This window comes from Amyelois transitella, chromosome 2 (assembly GCF_032362555.1).
Source record: "Amyelois transitella isolate CPQ chromosome 2, ilAmyTran1.1, whole genome shotgun sequence".
Lineage (NCBI taxonomy): Eukaryota > Metazoa > Arthropoda > Insecta > Lepidoptera > Pyralidae > Amyelois > Amyelois transitella.
The window spans coordinates 12,913,389-12,932,024 of NC_083505.1; the positions used below are offsets into that span (position 1 = coordinate 12,913,389).

The 18,636-nt window shown below is 37.7% G+C and overlaps 3 protein-coding genes across 3 annotated transcripts; 2 read left to right on the forward strand and 1 right to left on the reverse strand.

Annotated features, from left to right (window-relative positions):
* The first annotated feature begins 958 nt into the window (after positions 1-958).
* On the forward strand, positions 959-5,181 carry LOC106132203 (metallophosphoesterase 1). The gene is made up of 6 exons (XM_013331560.2): positions 959-1,031; positions 1,118-1,333; positions 1,685-1,847; positions 1,985-2,227; positions 2,874-3,090; positions 4,000-5,181. Exons 1-6 carry the CDS (start codon positions 1,015-1,017, stop codon positions 4,188-4,190), a joined length of 1,047 nt encoding a protein of 348 aa, XP_013187014.1. The 5' UTR covers positions 959-1,014; the 3' UTR covers positions 4,191-5,181.
* LOC106132202 (phosphatidylinositol-glycan biosynthesis class W protein) lies at positions 4,781-7,456 on the reverse strand. Its single transcript, XM_013331559.2, has one exon. It carries the CDS (start codon positions 7,200-7,202, stop codon positions 5,898-5,900), a length of 1,305 nt encoding a protein of 434 aa, XP_013187013.1. The 5' UTR covers positions 7,203-7,456; the 3' UTR covers positions 4,781-5,897.
* A 477-nt stretch (positions 7,457-7,933) lies between these two features.
* On the forward strand, positions 7,934-18,586 carry LOC106132210 (PPP2R1A-PPP2R2A-interacting phosphatase regulator 1). The gene is made up of 4 exons (XM_060946610.1): positions 7,934-8,450; positions 12,961-13,054; positions 13,684-13,886; positions 15,604-18,586. Exons 1-4 carry the CDS (start codon positions 8,344-8,346, stop codon positions 15,911-15,913), a joined length of 714 nt encoding a protein of 237 aa, XP_060802593.1. The 5' UTR covers positions 7,934-8,343; the 3' UTR covers positions 15,914-18,586.
* Positions 18,587-18,636: the final 50 nt, after the last annotated feature.

An 18,636-nucleotide genomic window follows, 5' to 3' on the forward strand; every position in this document is an offset into this window, starting at 1 on the left:
ACCTATCTAGATTCCTGTGCTTTTTGTTTAAACGTTTATAAAACGGTTTATCTAAGGGTAAGATTCTGTTCAATATTTAATACCTAGGCTATTTCGTTAAAAAAAAGATCAAATGAAATGAAATCATAATTACCTTCTTATTAGTGAGGCTGTCAATTAGAACTATCTTATCTAAATGAAAAAAAAAACAAGCAGCTAGCACACACTTTAAATTAATTTGCAATTTCTTAGGCGCCTTTTACAATATCTACGGGAATCATCAAAGTGAGGTAGTCAACTCCGGGCTGTGGAGAAGCATTACCTAGGGAGTCCCAGTTGCGTCCCTAGTAGGGACGCAACCCGGAACACACATCATGGAACATAGATGATCGATCATACATTATACAGTGATATAATTGCGTCTTTATCCTTTATGGGGTAGACAGAGTCAAGAGCCTCGAAAAGACTGAAAGATCACTTTCAGACCAAGTTCAGATGTATGGCTTGATAGATTAAGATTAAAATAGTGACAGTTGATAATAGATATCTATATTATGATGACCTCATAACGATCTTAGGATGTAACGCAATGGGTACTTTTAAACACTACAATTTTGGTAACCACATAATATTATTTGAGCATTCAGAAATGAGAAGGTCTTTTGATGAACTTTTGGATGAAATAAATTCATAACAAAGCTACATATTTTTTGACAAAATAAGTATCTAATCTGGTGAATTCAAATTTATACAAAAACTTTGTAGGTACATTAGTTGGCAATATAATGTAAAAACTAGAAGTTATAAGGGATGTTCCCTTTGATTGATGAACATCCATACCCACATACATACAGGTTAGTCATTACCCTGGTTTTTGTTTAGCCGTAGGTAGTCGGTTAAAAAATAACATCAACGTTTATTTGTCAATGTCAATAATTTTTTGATAAGACAGCTGTACGTCACTGTCAAAGTCAGATGACTGCAGACTTGTTATTGTTTTGTTTTGGTTCTTGATCAAAAATAAACAATGTAAAAATGTTTTTTAAAAGAAGGTAAGGATCCTAATAAAGAAAAATATTAAAATAATTTCCTGCGACAAGCTTATTCACTTGCACTAACCGTTACTTATTTCCCGCAGTACGACGGTGAAATACAGTATAGCAGCGTTGGTAGTGGCCGTTTTGTATTGCGAGTGGTTTATTTATTTGGCACAGCCATTTTACTGGCCTAGCCTGGAGTGTGAAGGTGTTGATGCTTCCTGTACCCGTGTGTTGTTCATAGCCGACCCTCAGATACAGGGTGACACGGCTGTAGCTCCTCCCCTCAGCTACCTTTTCAACTGGGATAGCGACAGGTATTTACACTCATTTTCTGTCTTTTGTTTAAGGAGTAAGTGCATCTAACTAATGTTATTGGCTCAGTGTGTTGCATTATTATTATTTAATTAACTTTACGAGGCTGCTTTTTAACATAAGCTCTTTTATAAATCCAGGAATATCAAATCAAGTTTTTTCGAAAACATTTGTAAATTCAGTTGGAAGCCTTCTTTTATGAGTAGATTTTTAGGCAGTATCTAAGTTAATATTTGATGAAGTAAAAAAGGTTTGCAGTGATTGTGGACAGTGTAATATATAAAAATCTCTGCCTACTCCTTTGGGAATGAGGTGTGATTTTATGTATTCATGAAAGTAAATTATATTTTCAGATACCTGAAGTCAACATTTTCTGTAGTTCTAAACCATTTCAAACCAGATGTCCTAGTCTATATGGGTGACTTGATGGATGAAGGCTCCATAGCTACCATGCAGCAGTTCCATGGTTATGTGAAGAGGCTGTCCAAAATTTTTGAGATAAATTATTCTGTTGTTGTAAGTTGCCTACGATTCTCTTTTAAAACCCACGTAAATTATAAAATAAAGACATTTTGAACTAAAAAAAACTGGTATTTAGTTTACAATGTCTTTATTTAGTAGGATTTTCTTTCTAAACTTAATCAATTTTTCAGCAAATATGGCTTCCAGGAGATAATGACATAGGCGGAGAGGGTGAGCCAATAAAGAAGGACAAAGTGAAGGAGTTTGCTGAAGTTTTCGAGCAGCCAGATGTGATAACATTCAAGAACATTTCATTCTACAAGGTCAACGGCATCACTTACACTGTGCCTCATGAAATGGAACTTGTAGATAATAACTACAAAATTGTGGTCTCCCACTATCCTGTTACACATAAACATAGCTTTATTCATAAGGTGGGTACTGTCAAGTAGGTATTCATAAAAAAGTGATTGGTGATAAATTACATGGTGGCAGCAGGGGGATTTGTCTAATTGTAGATATTGTCATAAAACATATTATGTAACAATAGTATTTAAAAAATTTCTAGATAAACCAGTGACTATTTGTCACAGTGCGGTGTGGTTCCCGGCACCAATAAAAAACAGAATAGGACCACTCCATCTCGTTTCCATGAATGTCGTAAAAGGCGCCTAAGGGATAGGCTTATAAACTTGGGATTCTTCTTTAAGGCGACGGGCTAGCAACTATTTGAATCTCAATTCTATCATTAAGCCAAATAGCTGAATGTGGCCATTCAGTCTTTCCAAGACTGTTGACTCTGTCTACCCCGCAAGGGATATAGACGTGACCATATGTATGTATGAATGTAAAACCAATAGAATTTAAAAAAATTCTATATAAACCAGTGACTATTTGACACCAAACTGGTAACTAAGGAAAACCATCCACTATGTAGTCCTAGGACTTTATTACAATAGGGAGATATTAAGCAGGCGCCCTTCAATTAGTGAAAGTGAACATTTTTTGGCAAGCAAAACATATATCTAACAGAGGATCCCAAGTGGCTAAGGCAATTATCATGGACTTTTTTCATTTCAGATGAACGCTAAAATCCGTCCAGACATTTACTTCAGTGCTCACGACCACGATTCAAAGTACGTGAAGCAGAAGAGAGACCTCACGCAACGGCAGGCACTATATCCGTTGTACAGTGTGCTGCACATACCTAGAGGCGACTGGTTGTACGAGATATCTGTGCCGACATGTTCCTACAGGATGGGGACTAGTAAGATTGGATATGGAGCTGCTGTTTTCGGTAAATAATAATTGTTAAACATAAAAAAAAAACATTATCAGCTGTTGGATCCAACATACATATGGTCACGTCTATATCCCTTGCGGGGTAGACAGAACCAACAGTTTGTAAAAGACTGAATGGCCATGTTCAGCTATTTGGCTTAATGATAGAATTGAGATTCGAATAGTGACAGGTTGCTAGCCTATCGCCTAAAAAAGAATTCCAAGTTTGTGAGCCTATCCCTTAGTCGCCTTTTACGAAATCCATGGGAAAGAAATGGAGTGGTTCTATTCTTTTTTGTATTGATGCCGGAAACCACGCGGTTGAATCCAAAGCTTAGTTAAATCTTGTTCCTTCGTACATATCTCTCTTGGTCCTTCCTAGGGAGGGTCCGAATAGTGCATGAAGAGGTCGTACAGCTCTGAAAGTATATGTAGCTGAAATAGAACTTTAGTGTCTTTTCACAAGATTCAATTTCCTTTGTCGCATTGTGAAATGCTCTTCAGTCCGCGCCGATACAAGCTAGTCTGTCTGAATCGTATCTTACATGCTGCGAAATGATTTGAATGACACCTCAATCATTTCGCAGCGTCAATTCAGCTATCTGTATTCTTTTTTGTATTTGTGCCGTGTGGTTCCCGGCACCAATACAAAAAAGAGTAGGACCACTCCATCTCTTTCCCATGGATGTCGTAAAAGGCGACTAAGGGATAGGCTTACAAACTTGGGATTCTTTTTTAGGCGATGGGCTAGCAACATGCCACTATTTGAATCTCAATTTTATCTTAAAGCCAAATAGCTGAACGTGGCCTTTCAGGCTTTGCAAGACTGTTGGCTCTGTCTACCCCTCAAGGGATATAGACGTGATTATATGTAATGTATGTATGCAGCTATCTGTTACTAAATGTAAACATTCTTTTTTTTCAGAAAACAACAACAGTCTTCTACATTACACCGTGTTCTGGTCGCCGCAGAGGTTTCCATATTTGCTATTCTATGCTTTTGTACTTATTCCGCTGTGTTTGTACTGCCTTATATTCTGTCAATACAGACTCTTGCGGTGTCGCGAGACAACCAGTAGGAAAACTGATGAAGTACCACTTTTGAAGAGAGTTTAAGAGAAACCGTGACCACTTACCATCAGACCGTACGCTTGTTGTCTATAAAAAAGAACTATACCACTGTAAGGTACATGGCACCATTTTTAAATATGTATGATTTCCGGGATTCGATCTTATATGAATATGACCTCCAGAGGGGTTAGTGCGAGTTTTACTCGATCAAACGCGTCGAGAAAGTAACCGCGAATTTGTATGAGATTTTATCAGCGCCACCTAGTGGTAACGCGATGGCACTAATGCCATTCCTTACAAATTCGTGATTACTCGCTACTCGCGAGTAGAACTCGCACTAACCCCTCTGGTCTATAGACAAATGTTTATGAGGCTTATGACTTATCTTCTCTAGCTCTTTCTATTTGGTTAATAGGAATAGATAGAGATAACATATATGCCATAACAAAATATAATCCACCGCTCTTGGTCACAAGGGAATTCGAATTTACCTTGGAGGAAGTTGCCAAAAAAGGAACAATAAACATCCATTTTGGAAACGCCAAAGATATTTATTAAGCTTTCTGTGGTATATAGCGCACAGGTTATTGAAGGTTCAATTTTATATTTAATATTTTTTTTTTAATTTTAGCTAATACTGCAATACTGATTATAAGATTAAAATATTATAAATAAAAAGTATGAGGCCCATCTTTAATAGATTTTGTATTATTATGGGGTTGCCAACTTTAAATGAAGAATTTAACATTGAAATATTGTAAACACTGTACTGATTTTCGTATCTATAAATGTTCCATATGTTCTTCTCTGAATGATGAACAAACAAATACACTTTTAATTCCTTTTTTTTTCTGATGCATATTAGAAATTTTATTTAGATTTTTTTTTGGTGTAAGATGTTTCCTTTTTTTATATAGGTTATGTAAAATTAACACTGTTGAGTAATTACAATGATGTGTCAAACATTCCTTAATTTAGCTCTTATTTATATAGCTTAGCATTTGCCCCATTTTGCATTCCACAGTTATTATTATTATTGTTTTCATTTAAAATTATTTAAAATAGTAACCTTTATAAAATTTTTAGTTAATTCATTGTTATAAAAACTAAATAAAAAAATACTTTATAAAAATATTTTATAATTATTATAACAAAACAGTTATGCTATGCCTCAGGTAACTAAAATACTAATAACATAAAGTCTTTATCTTACCACAGGTGAATACATTATAAATGCAAAAAAGATATTCTAGCTAGTAATTCAATACCAACCTTATCTAATACTCAATTATACAAAATAATAAAAGTACATGTTAGGGCACTGAGAACCTCCAATTTTTTAGAAGTAGGCACAATTCCAATTCAACTATATTACATAGTATAAGAATAAATATTTTGAAAAAAAAAAACAGGGGTTTTTAAGAAATGCATAAATAGAAAAGTCCAATTTTGATTAGGATTTCATTAGTCTAGATATATAGTATTATTATAACTCTGGTTGTTTTACCTTTATCCTATGTTTGTATGTTATCTTACTAAGCCTCAGGCAGTACAAAATAAAGAAATAAAATAATATATAATCTTTTCAAAGGGAATGTACTGTTTTCCTTTGGTTTTTTTTAAATTTGTCCTCATATCAACCAACAGAAGTTGTACAATTTATAATTTAGTTTAAGTCCATATTTTTAATATAGTAACAAGTTAAATTATATTTTTACAATAAATAGAATATTTTGTTAACTGTATGTGTTTTTATATTCTCAATCCTATAATTTTCAGTAAAGAGGTGAATGACAATAACAAAATCATGTAAACATTCAAAATAAAGAAGGACCACTCATTTGAAACAAGTAATGTTCTTATGTTCAAATTTATAGCACCTGTCATCAAGTTGGCAATTAAGAAGCAAGATAATCCATTTCTATTGATGTCTGAAAGTATCAAAGGTGCTTCAAAATCATCATAAACTACTTCACAGTAGTACAACACCATCATTATTGACCACAATATTGCCTCCACATACAAGCAGTAACCAGCATTGGCCAATGTTCTAGATGCCGGCTTTATTACTGGCACAACATAAGTTAAGATCCATAATACTCCAACACTTAAAGTTAGATTCTTCATGACTTTACTTCTTTCAGCAACTTTATCAAGGAATATTGTTTGGTAGTGTGCAGCAAATAAGTACATTGAGACATAACCCAGGCTTGATGATATTCCTTCTCGGTTAGCAGAGATGAGGTCTGTGCGAGGTGCATTACTGAACACCCACTCTTCCAAACCATAGTAAAGAAAGAACTCGTGAATAGCTAATGTAACAATGCTTAATAACAACCGCTTGTTGGAAAAATACAATAATAGACTGGAGACCACTTTACACACTGCTATTGTAAAGAAAAAGTTCCAATGGACTCCATATTCCGTGACATGTTCATGGTACTCAAACTGCTTCACAGATACATATCTCCCAACACCGAGGCACAGAAGAATTGATACAAATTTAGCATTACTTTTCAAAACATAAATTATACCTCTTTCCCTCACGTCTTTATGAACAAGACCACTTATAAGAACGAAAAACCCTACTCCTGTGTCCATCAAACTGTAACCATAGTTTTCAGTCTTAGCTAAATATCTAGGAAAACTTTTAAAATCTACAGCTAGAATACAACACACTGTCATTAAGTATGTAAGGCCTCTCACTGCGGATATAGTCTGTAACTTTTTAAAATCATTGGGTAGAGTGAACTTCTTCACCATATCTAAATGATAACAATGCTGGTAGACTTCATAAATAAGAGGAAATAATATAGAAACATTAAGGATATATATGTAATCCGACAGAATAGTGTTGGCGGCTACTAGAGATAGTACAATGATGATATATTCATACACATACTGGGAGTATTTCGAACTCCGGCACATTCCCGAAACTGTCGTGAAGAGTGAACATTCAACGGTATACATAATGCAGCAAAATGTGTGAAAAACAGTCGACCCATGGTTATTAGACATAAATGTTTCATGATAGCTCTTGTATTCAGTAGCATTCATGGTGAAAATTCGTAGGAAATTGCCTTATCCCTCTAACAAGCCCTTTTCCCTTATCCTCCTTATCAGTTTATATTATATAATTCGGCGTATACTGATACTCTTCTTTTAGTAAACTTTAAACACCATACATAGTTCGTTTAAATGAATAACGAAAGCAAGATATAACAAAGTGGACAGAAAATCTTGTTATTACAAAAAGTTTACGCACCTACCTATCTTTACAAATTTTGTTTTGATTACTTTTGATTTGACATACTTGACATGACGGTAGGGAGAATAGTCAAATGTGTTTTGACATTGACAGCTGTCTTTCTGTCGTATGTCAGAAACACTAACATGACGCAGGTAACCTCAGTGATAGGTCTAGCAATAATTATATACCTGAATAGAAATGTTATGCGGGTCCCTCTAACAAACGAAAGTTATGACACACAAATCTCAACTGGGTATAGAATACTAACCTGAGATTGCTAAATGTCGCGGTGTCTATATATATAATTACATTATGTTTTCAATAATAAAACTGTTCGAATCGACTCTGATCGCCGTTCAGCTGTGAAGTGATGTCCTCATCTTCAAACCGCAGGACGTTAGTATATAAATACCATACAAACACCATACCTATGCTTATATGATTTTGCATACCACACGCGTCTGTCACCTCATACAAGTGCGTTTTGTTTTGACAACTGACCGAACTCAGTACAGTAAGAAAGCAGAATAAAAAAATTCTTACTTCTTGCGAATTTCTTCCTACTTTTATTTTTTAATTGGAGCCCAATAGCATTTTTGATAAATTGCTCTTAGTTTTCAAAGTAATCAAATAAATAAGATATAGTATTTTTTACAAAATAAGCTACCTACATAATGTTGTGTGAATGTTGAATTATTGCGGCAATTTGACAGGTCAGCTTCGAGCCACTTTTTAGCTTTCAGAGTAGCGTATTTTAATTTTATTTTGTTATTAATTGATTTGATTGTTCTAAATGACAAGTATTTATGCATAATGGTAGTTTTATTGTTCTATTAGTTCGTTTCTAAGTGCACTTGCAGTGTTATATAAACTAGAGCCAATAGTGTCGGCAGTCCCGATGAGTATAACTACATAGTACGTCAGTGAACGAATGGTTGCTAAAAGATAATGGATGTGGATGCTCCTAACATATTGAAAAGGTGCAGCAGCGCACCTCTAATCAATGAGGTGTCGTCTACAGCGGCGACTTCTCCTACAACCAACACAGCTCCAAGGTAAATATGAGGTACCTCGCACGCCTCCGTAAGGTGATGCGGTTGTTGCTATGCTGAGTACCTATTTTAGACAGCTGCCGTGGTGCCTAGTGGGTGCAATATGTGTTTTTAGCATTGTGTTGTTAATAACCTTTTCAAAAGTAATAAAATTTCTTACCATTTTTTGTTCAATCTGTTTTGGGAGATGTACCTAGTTAATTTATTGATAACCATGCCTTGTAGATAGTATTGAACTGAGAATAGTATGATAGAATAACCATAAGTAGGTGGTGCTTTTAGTAATTTTCCTCATTAGTTTGTGTTGGATGTGTATTGTGTGTTAATTTATTCATTTTGCTACATAATGAACATATGACATGCAAAATGTAGTTTTAAGAATGTGTCTTTCTTATTATGGAAATTGTAGTTAAACAGGATTTAAGAATTTTTGACTTAGGAATGAATGATGCAAATCAGTTTGTGTCATTTATGCAAGAAATCTATAATTTATGAGTGTTTTTGGCACTAATATAACAGTTTTTTGATTATCATGCAAAATCTTTTTAGACAGTATTTTGTAATTTACTGTAGTAACTAATTAAAAACAATTATGTCTGTCCTGGCTCTAGCTGGCTTCCATGGGTAAAAATAAAAACAACGAGAAAACAGATAAGAATGTTAAAAAGTAAAGTAAAGAATGAATTGATGATTTTTTTCACCAATTTATTATTGTATATTTTACCTTTTTATATTTAAGTTAAATATTCATATTGCATGGCGAAAGTAGTTTTAGATGCTTGCACTTTCATTATAATTAAATATTACATAAATATTTATATAACAGTCGCATCTATAATCATTAGCCGCTGCAAAAGTTAATGGTTTCAAAAAGCTAGTGTGAACACTAGAGTCTGTATCCAATAGGAAAAGCAGGATGGGATGGGAGCGCTGTGTTCTGCGGCAGGACCTATTCTATTTTGTCCGGTAATCATTAAAATTTCGGGAGTTTCTCTGCTAGTGTTCACCTACACACACGATAACTAAACTACTATTTATGAAAAGTAACTAAACTATTCAGGACTTTTGAGTTTAGTTATGTGTGATTATGAGCCTGCATTACCTGATGGTCTAACTACATAGATGAAACAAAAATAGATTTATTTTTAAAATAGGATACAAGGTATTATGGAATAAGTATAATTATTACCTACTACCGTTTCCAAAGTGCAGGTGTAGAAGAACCGGCGGAATAAACTATACTGCATCATTTTCAGCAGCTCTCAATTTACAAATACGATGAAATTAATTATATACTTCTTTTAGGCGATGGGCTGACGACCTCACCATTTAAATTCTAGTCTCATTAAGTCATATTGCTGAATGTGTTCGTTTTGAGACTTGACTCTGTTTACAACATAAGGGATAAAGACGTGATTAAAAGTGGTATCAATTATATTAAAACTTTAAGATAACCTTCAATATTGAAAACATATGGATTTGTTACTGAATTTAAACATTGCGTTCCATGATACATACTACATTTATAAATAATTCAGCTACTAAACGCGCACGTAACATACCTTTATTTTATCGCGGACTTTTCGATTCGCTCCATCTGAGACGGAGCAGTACCCCGCTGGTTTTCAGTCGCAAGGTGACCACGGATCATTGTGACATAGATTCGAAACATCCGAGATGAAATAAAGGAGCGTTACGTGCGTGTTTAATACCTGTATTATGTATAAACATATGGATTTGCTCTACCACAGTTTCGCGATATATATTTTGAAATCTCCCCTAGATTGAAAAGCCCGCGCTTATCACAAACTAGTGTTGTGATTCCAAGAATGGAAAATATGTGAATATAATCGTTTGGTAGCGACATCTCGTCGCGTCGCTATCGCGCCGATTATTACGCGATAAAACCAACGTGCTTTATATTATACTAGCTGTGCCCGCGACTTCGTCCGCGTGGAATAGTTATTTTGGGCATCATTGAAGCCCTCAAAGATGAATAATTTACCCCGTTCTTTTCACATTTCCCATTATTTCTCGGCTCCTAATCATTTATCGCCTTCCTCGATAAATGATCTATTCAACACAAAAACAATTTTTCAATTCGAACCAGTAGTTCCTGAGATTGGCGCGTTCAAACAAACAAACTCTTCAGTTTAATACATCTTGTCATTCTTATTTCCGATGAGTTTTGTATATCATTGACCCTCTTGCTTTGAGTCTAGTTATATACAACTCAGTCGCACGATTCCTAGCTCTGGAAGAGGGTAAGTCATGAATTATATACTGTATCGTGGCCCGACTTGAAGGCAATTAATAAAATAAAGGTTTAGAGGAAAAGAGAAGAAGGAGAGAAGTGAGTTACTACCACCAGCTTTGGCTCTATCAACCTTCTAGTTATGAGCTCAATCACGTAAGGTGATTTTACGAGCACCCTTTCTAGACTCCCTACAAAATATGTGAAGTGTTCCTTTAATTCTGTATTACCATCTATATTTGTAAATTGACGTCCGGTGAAAATGATTGCAGTGTAGTTTGCTTCGCCGCTTCTTCTACACATGCGCTTTGGAAGCGGTGGCGTCGCAAATAGAAATTAGTAGTAACAATATATAGTTTAAGCGTACAACTAGGTCCCATTAAGAAACCAAAGCAGACCTCTAATTAGTTCTTTTAGAGATAATTTTAAAAATTATAATAATTGGACTGCAAAACAATCTTAACATGGATTGTTGGCAAAAAAAGCGCTTAATATCAGCGATTCGCAGTTTTTCTCTACGTAGGTATCTTCAATTAGATTTTTGATATTGTCAAATGCGAGAAGAAAGATAAGCGCCCTCAGAATGGTAAAAAAGCTCATGACCTATTAGCATTTTGCACTTTGGGTGTGCCGTCCCGGACCAATAGAAACAGAATAGAACCACTCCATATCTTTCCCATGGATGTCGTGAAAGGTAAGGACACCTTCCCTTAGTCACCTTTCACGACATCCATCGTATATACTTGGAATTCCTCTTTTGGGCGATGGGCTAGTAACCTGTCACTATTTGAATCCCAATCCTATAATTAAGCCAAACAGCTGAACGTGCCCTTTTCAGTCTGTTGATGACTGTTGGCTCTGTCTACCCCGCAAGGGATATAGACGTGATTATAGTTAGCACTGGGAAGAACCTAGGGAACGCATTTGACCCCGGTCCAGGAGTGGTTATATAAATATCAATTAATTACGCGTAGCGGTTGACAGATGTGCAATCCTTCTGTGACTCCAAATAAAGGAATAAACCGAACAAAACCATTGGATTATAGTTACACCTTCATGCTTGAATGTGCAAGTTACCTTACGATGTTTTCCCTTACAATAAGGATACATATATACATATGATCACGTCTTTATCCCTTACGGGGTAGACAGAGCCAACAGTCTTGAAAAGACTGATAGGCCACGTTCAGCTGTTTGGCTTAATGATAGAATTGAGATTCAAATAGTGACGGGTTGCTAGCCCATCGCCTAAAAGAAGAATCCCAAAGTTAATAAGCCTATCCCTTAGTCAATACAATAAGGATCGGTAACATTAATATCTTATCTCATGGCTGTTGCTTGTAAAAGTATTTGTTCCCTTGGGCGCTTCAATTTCCTCGACAGTGTTGGTCTTCTTCCTCCTGCCGTAAGTCCCCTTTGCATCCTCACCTCTTTGGAAAGGAGCCCGGGGCATGCCCTTGACCATGGGTTTGGGTGAGTCAGGTTTTTACACGAAGCCACACGCATTTTAACCGGGCACCTTACCGATAAGCCCACCGTTGCTAGCTACACTTTCCACAGAGTGCTGGTAACGATACAGTATACTCATGCTTTTTTGCGGTACACGGCCAATTCATCTCCTACAGTAATATTATACTTGTTTGTCAGGTAGCAAAGAAAAAACAGTGTTTGCCATCTGCCTTCATTCCCGTACATATTCTTAAGGTCCAATTAAGGGAAAGGCTTATAAACTTGGAATTCTTCTTTTAAGGTGATAAGAGTTTTAGCGATGGTCGTTGTAACGCGATTTCGCATAAAGGCACCGGTTCGAATCCCACCGCGGCCATGTATCAATGTGTTTTTTTGAAGTTACGTACATTAGTTTGATAACTAACCGATACTCTTACGGTGAGGGAAAACATCGCGAGGAAACCGCCACATTCAAGCAACTAGATGTGTAACCATATGACCCAATACGGGTTAGTTTCCCCTGCGAAGGTTACGGAGGTTAGACGGGAGTCGCTTCGTGTAAAAAACTGACTCACCCAATCCAGGATCCATGGTCAAAGTTACCCCGGGCTCCTCTTCAGTGGTGTGAGGATGCAACCGGGACTATAGCCAGGAGGAAGAACAAGACTGACATATTTGAATCCCAACGCCATCATTTTGCTATTCAGCGAAACGTGGCCTGTTCGATCTGTCTACCCCGTAAGACGTGATTTTTACGTATATACAATGTCAGGTAGCCAGCTTCTCAATCGATTTTGTTGTTTGTTTCAGAAGCACATTGTTCAGTATGTTTAGTAACAATATGTCCCGGACACGCCGACACTCGGGCTCCTTCAGCCCCCTGGCAGCCCCTGTTAGTCTCAATGTAAGTAATGAATAATAAATATATACGGGACAAATTACACTGATTGAGTTAGTCTCGAAGTAAGTTCGAAACTTGTGTTACGAGATACTAACTCAACGATACTATATTTTATAATAAATACTTATATAGATAAACATCCAAGACCCAGGCCAATCAGAAAAAGTTCTTTTCTCATCATGCCCTGACCGGGATTCGAACCCGGGACCTCCGGTGTCACAGACAAGCGTACTACCGCTGAGCCACAGAGGCCGACAAACCGTCTAGTACCTGACACGGTGTTTCGTATAACTTAGGTAAGATAGATAGATAAACTCTGTATTGCACCATAAGAAAAAGAAAAACAGAAGAGAAAACATAGGTACTCAATTTCAGTTAGTAGACAAATTACACAATGGGTTAAGTTAGACCTAAAGTTAGATCGAGACTTGTGTTATGTAATGGGATACTAACTCGATGATATATATTTTTTATAATTACTTATTACTTACAAGCCATCCAGCTTCACGTGGTTTCTACAACGAAAGAGATAGATATATCTAATCACTATCATCAAACCGTAAAACTTGATATAGATATATCTAATCTCTATAATCGAACCGTAAAACTGGATATCTCCATTTTTTTTTCAGAACTCATGGGGACCCCGACTCACGCCCCGCGTGAACCAGCTGCGCGCCGAGGAGTGCGAGGCCGTCACCAACACGAGGGAGGTGGCTCACGAGCGGGAGGTGCACTCCGCGATGCAGATGGGCCAGTCCTGCGAGGACTTGACCCTGGTCGCACCTAACGCCCCCAACGCTGGGTTGCCACACTCCCCTACAAGAATACACAGGTAATGATGGGGTGAAGACACACATCTAGTCATCTTCTAAGTACTTCACCTGTCTGGAGAGGAGCCTGAGGTGCGCCTGTGATTCACGGTCTTGGATTAGGTAAACCATAGGTCGTCATGTCACTGCTGGCTGCACTCCGCTGAGGACCGGTCTGCCAACACGAGGGAGGTGGCTCACGAGCGGGAGGTGCACTCCGCGATGCAGATGGGCCAGTCCTGCGAGGACTTGACCCTGGTCGCACCTAACGCCCCCAACGCTGGGTTGCCACACTCCCCTACAAGAATACACAGGTAATGATGGAGTGAAGACACACATCTAGTCATCTTCTAAGTACTTCACCTGTCTGGAGAGGAGCCTGAGGTGCGCCTGTGATTCACGGTCTTGGATTAGGTAAACCATAGGTCGTCATGTCACTGCTGGCTGCACTCCGCTGAGGACCGGTCTGTCACCACGAGGGAGGTGGCTCACGAGCGGGAGGTGCACTCCGCGATGCAGATGGGCCAGTCCTGCGAGGACTTGACCCTGGTCGCACCTAACGCCCCCAACGCTGGGTTGCCACACTCCCCTACAAGAATACACAGGTAATGATGGGGTGTGGTTCCCGGCACCGTTACAAAAAAGAATAGGACCACTCCATCTCTTTCCCCATGGATGTCGTAGAAGGCGACTAAGGGATAGGTTTATAAACTAAGGATTCCTCTTTTAGGCGATGGGCTAGCAACCTGTCACTTTTTGAATCTCAGTTCTATCATTAAGCCAAATAGCTAAACAGAAGTGAAGTATCAGTAGAAGATCCAGTCTCATCTTCTTAGTATCAGTTGAATCCTCACCTTTCTGGAGAAGAGCCTTAGGCGCCTGTGATTCACGATCTTGGATTGGGTAAGCCATAGGTCGTCATGTCATGTTCGGTAGTGACATTGTATCCAAACCGCTTCTCTGACTTGTTACATTCTCTGAGAAGACTTGTCTAAGATCTGAAGGATGCGAGGCCATCACGAATACCTACCAGGGATTTTTTTACGAGCTGAGGTGCACTCCGCTCTGAGGAACGGTCTGTCACCAACACGAGAGAAGTCGCTCGAGAGAGGGACACTCCTCGATGCAGATGTGCCAGTCCTGTGAGGAATTGACCCTGGTCACACCTAACGCCCCCAACGCTGGGTTGCCAAACTCTCCTGCTAGAATACGCAGGTAATTTCAAGACGAAAAAGTCGTCATAATAACGTGTCAGATCTAACAGTCTTCATTCCCTTTCTGTTATTACCACATTCTCCCAGAAGACAAAGGTAATTCTAAGGCAGCCATTTTATCATAAAGTCAAACAGTCTTCTTTGGAAACGCCGTGTGATTCTTGCCACATTCTCCCAGTAGACTGCACAGCTATCTTGTCCTGAGGAATGCGAGGCCGCCCTCCGCTACGTAAATGAACTGACGCTAGTTGCTACAATTTTTCGACGGCCTCTGTGGCGCAGTGGTAATAAGCTTGTCTGTGACACCGGAGGTTCCGGGTTCGAATCCCGGCCAGGGCATGATGAGAAAAGAACTTTTTCTGATTGGGCTGGGTGTTTGATGTTTATCTATATATAAGTATTTATTATAAAATATAGTATAGTTGAGTTAGTATCTCGTAACACAAGTCTCGAACTTACTTCGAGGCTAACTCAATTTGTGTAATTTGTCCCGTACATATATATTTATTATTTATTGTAATTCCAGATTCTCACCGGTAGTGTCCCCGTCGCCGACCAGGAAGTACACGACGCGGCGCAGCCTGTCCCCCATCGCGATCCGCGCGTCCAGCTTCAGCCCGGTGGGGCGGCCGGCGCTGGGCAAGCGGCGCTGCGACGACGCCGACTCGCCGCTGTCCAAGCGCGCCTGCCCGGCCGACCGCCTCACGCCCTCCACGCCGGGAACCCCCGACTCCGACTCCCTCGACTGCACCTTCAGGCCCGTCTCCCCGCGAGCCCAACCAATGAACGAGCTGGACGCGAACCAACATAACCACAAGTCCCCGAACCCCAGCTAATAGTCGCAGAACGCGGACGGAGGAGTTTCGGTCTCGATTTACGCTTACACGTGAAGCTTAACAGCTCGTTCACGACGTGCAATAAAATTCCTGGAAGCGGACCTTATTGTACTCTCCGTAGGGTTCATATTGCATGTTCCTCCCGATCAGCCTGTAACTTGGTTCCTATTAAAGGACTAGTTGGGAATGATACATGCGACCCTGTTATTAGCCAAAGCATTCAAACTTTATTGTAAATAGTGCGTTAATGTATTGAACGCTGTATATAATTTATATAGTTAAGATTTTGTAGCCATAGCGTGTAGGTTTATGAACACGCGAAACAAATGTATAACAGGATGTTTCTCGTTGCAGAGTCTGTTGTCAGATTATTACGAATTTATTGCGTGAGACATCTGTGTGTATTATTTGTCAAGGTAGAGTATACATCAAATACAAAAATAAATATAAATGTTATAAAGAATTATGTTCGGATATATCATTATGAGTATTTGTAGTATGTACCGTTTGCTAACGTCGCGATTTCTTGTTTAAAATAACTACCTACTTGATGGAGAATATATAACTAAAGTGAATTAAGCCTCTGGCAACATTGATATTTAAGATTTTAGCTCACACATATTTAAATTTTTGGGCACGTTATACTCTACCTTCTAACAATGATTTTGTTTAAGGTTTCAATTGCTGATTTTTTTTCTATAATCAGTTTGATTATTCAATTCTATTAAATGCCAACTTAAGGTGTTAAAAATAATTATATTATTGAGACATCGTAGTGCCAGTTTCGGTACTGGGGTAAAATAATATTTTATTCCAAGTAAAATTATTTTGTAATGAGGGTTCTACTGTTTTTATTTTGATATTTATCTGTTGGTTCGCCAAATTTTGTTGTTGAGTAAGGACATTTGACCGCATGTAAATATTAATTCAGTGATAGAATAGATTTATTTTCAAAATTGGATACAAGGTATCACTCATTGACGTCACATAACATCTTATTATATCTACTGCGCATGTGTAGAAGAAGCGGCGGAATAAACTACGCTGCAGCATGATTTTCGACTGGTGTATGTTTTATTATAAACTTTGTGTTCATTGTGTCACACACAAACTTGTAGACAATTAATGTGTTTGTAGATATTATTGTTATTATTCTTAAATTTTTTTAACTACATTTCGTCAAATATTTCAACTCTTTTGTGAAACGACATGTTTAATTTTACCATATTTTGTCTCGCGTTAGTACCGTTTCGTTTTTTGGTAAGTAGGTACCAATGTTCGTTTTGTTCTACAAATATGTTTTTTTTTTTAATTTAGCATTTATTCTCATAGTTGATGATATATTGAGTGGCGAATTGTTTTATAAAATTTACGCAGAATTCACGTTAAGTAAATAACTTGGAAACTGATCTTGAGATCTGATTGATAACGCGAATAACATGTCTGTAGTTCATATACAATTAATCGCCAATATAAAATTTAAACCAGTCGTTTGTGGAAACGTTGTGTTAGGAAATAATCTTCTTATCAGCTTCCTATTGGTGTACCTAAATTTGAGATATACTAATGAAGCGGAGAAGTGTTTGTATTAAATAACGGATCATTTGAAAGATTACAAGCTATTTTAGTTTATACAAGATGAAAGGCAGAGGCATGGCATGAATGTTGAAAACAAAATCTTTCAAAAATAGAATCAACGATTTAAACTAGAGGTTTGCGTCACCAACACTTATTTTTAAAAAGTTTGCTATGTATTTTACTTGTTTCCGTGATATACAATACACCCATTTGCTTATACAATTTAAGAAAACGTAAACTGAACCAAAATGGCGGCGATATTCGCAGGTACCGGCTTTGTACCGCTCATTAGGCACGTAGCCGCATCGTGTGGCATTCATAGTCTCAAATGAAATAGGTTTTAATAATATGGGTGCATATTTTTTTTAATAATATAGTGCATCAGTTTCCTATGGATTGAATCAAATACCCGTGCCTGCGCTGATAACGAAACTCCATTGTTTGTCCAATATTTTTTATTTATGTTATGAATGTGGATGAAGCGAAGGAAGTATGCAGAGATCGTGGCAAGTGGAAAAAGGTAGTCTTTGCCTACCCCTCCGGGAAAGATACGTGATTTTATGTATGTACTTATGTATTGTTTATCCATAACTTATATACCTACCAATATTTTTTGATAAACTGCCAGAGAGCCAGCCGGCCTTAGTGTGGGAGATGAATCTTCACACTGCTCATGGGTCGACTAATGCGCTGTGCATTGTAAATTTTTTCGCTCTACGTTTCCACAAACTGGCCTTTGGGTTCTGATAACAGGAAGCATCACATTTGTAGTGGATGCACTTTGTAAAATATACCTCAGTACAGTAAGTGACGTTCGAAGCGAATTTCATGCTATCTCGCTATTTAAAATGTGCGAGTATGATGTGCTATTTCACTCATAACCTTTCGCATGGACCATTCATCCATTAGCCTCGAAAGACGTATATCATATGAGTAATATGCAGAAAGTTTTTAGATTACCTATATATAAAGAATGATGCCTCAATATCTCACTACAGTCTACCCTGTACCTATTATTGTAAGTTATGTTTTGTAACGTTTATAATAGATTCCGAGGAGTTTTGCACTCCTCTAAATACCATTTTGTTGTCAAGAGTGATTAAATCACAAATTAAAAAAGATTTTTTTTTTATGATTTTCCCACA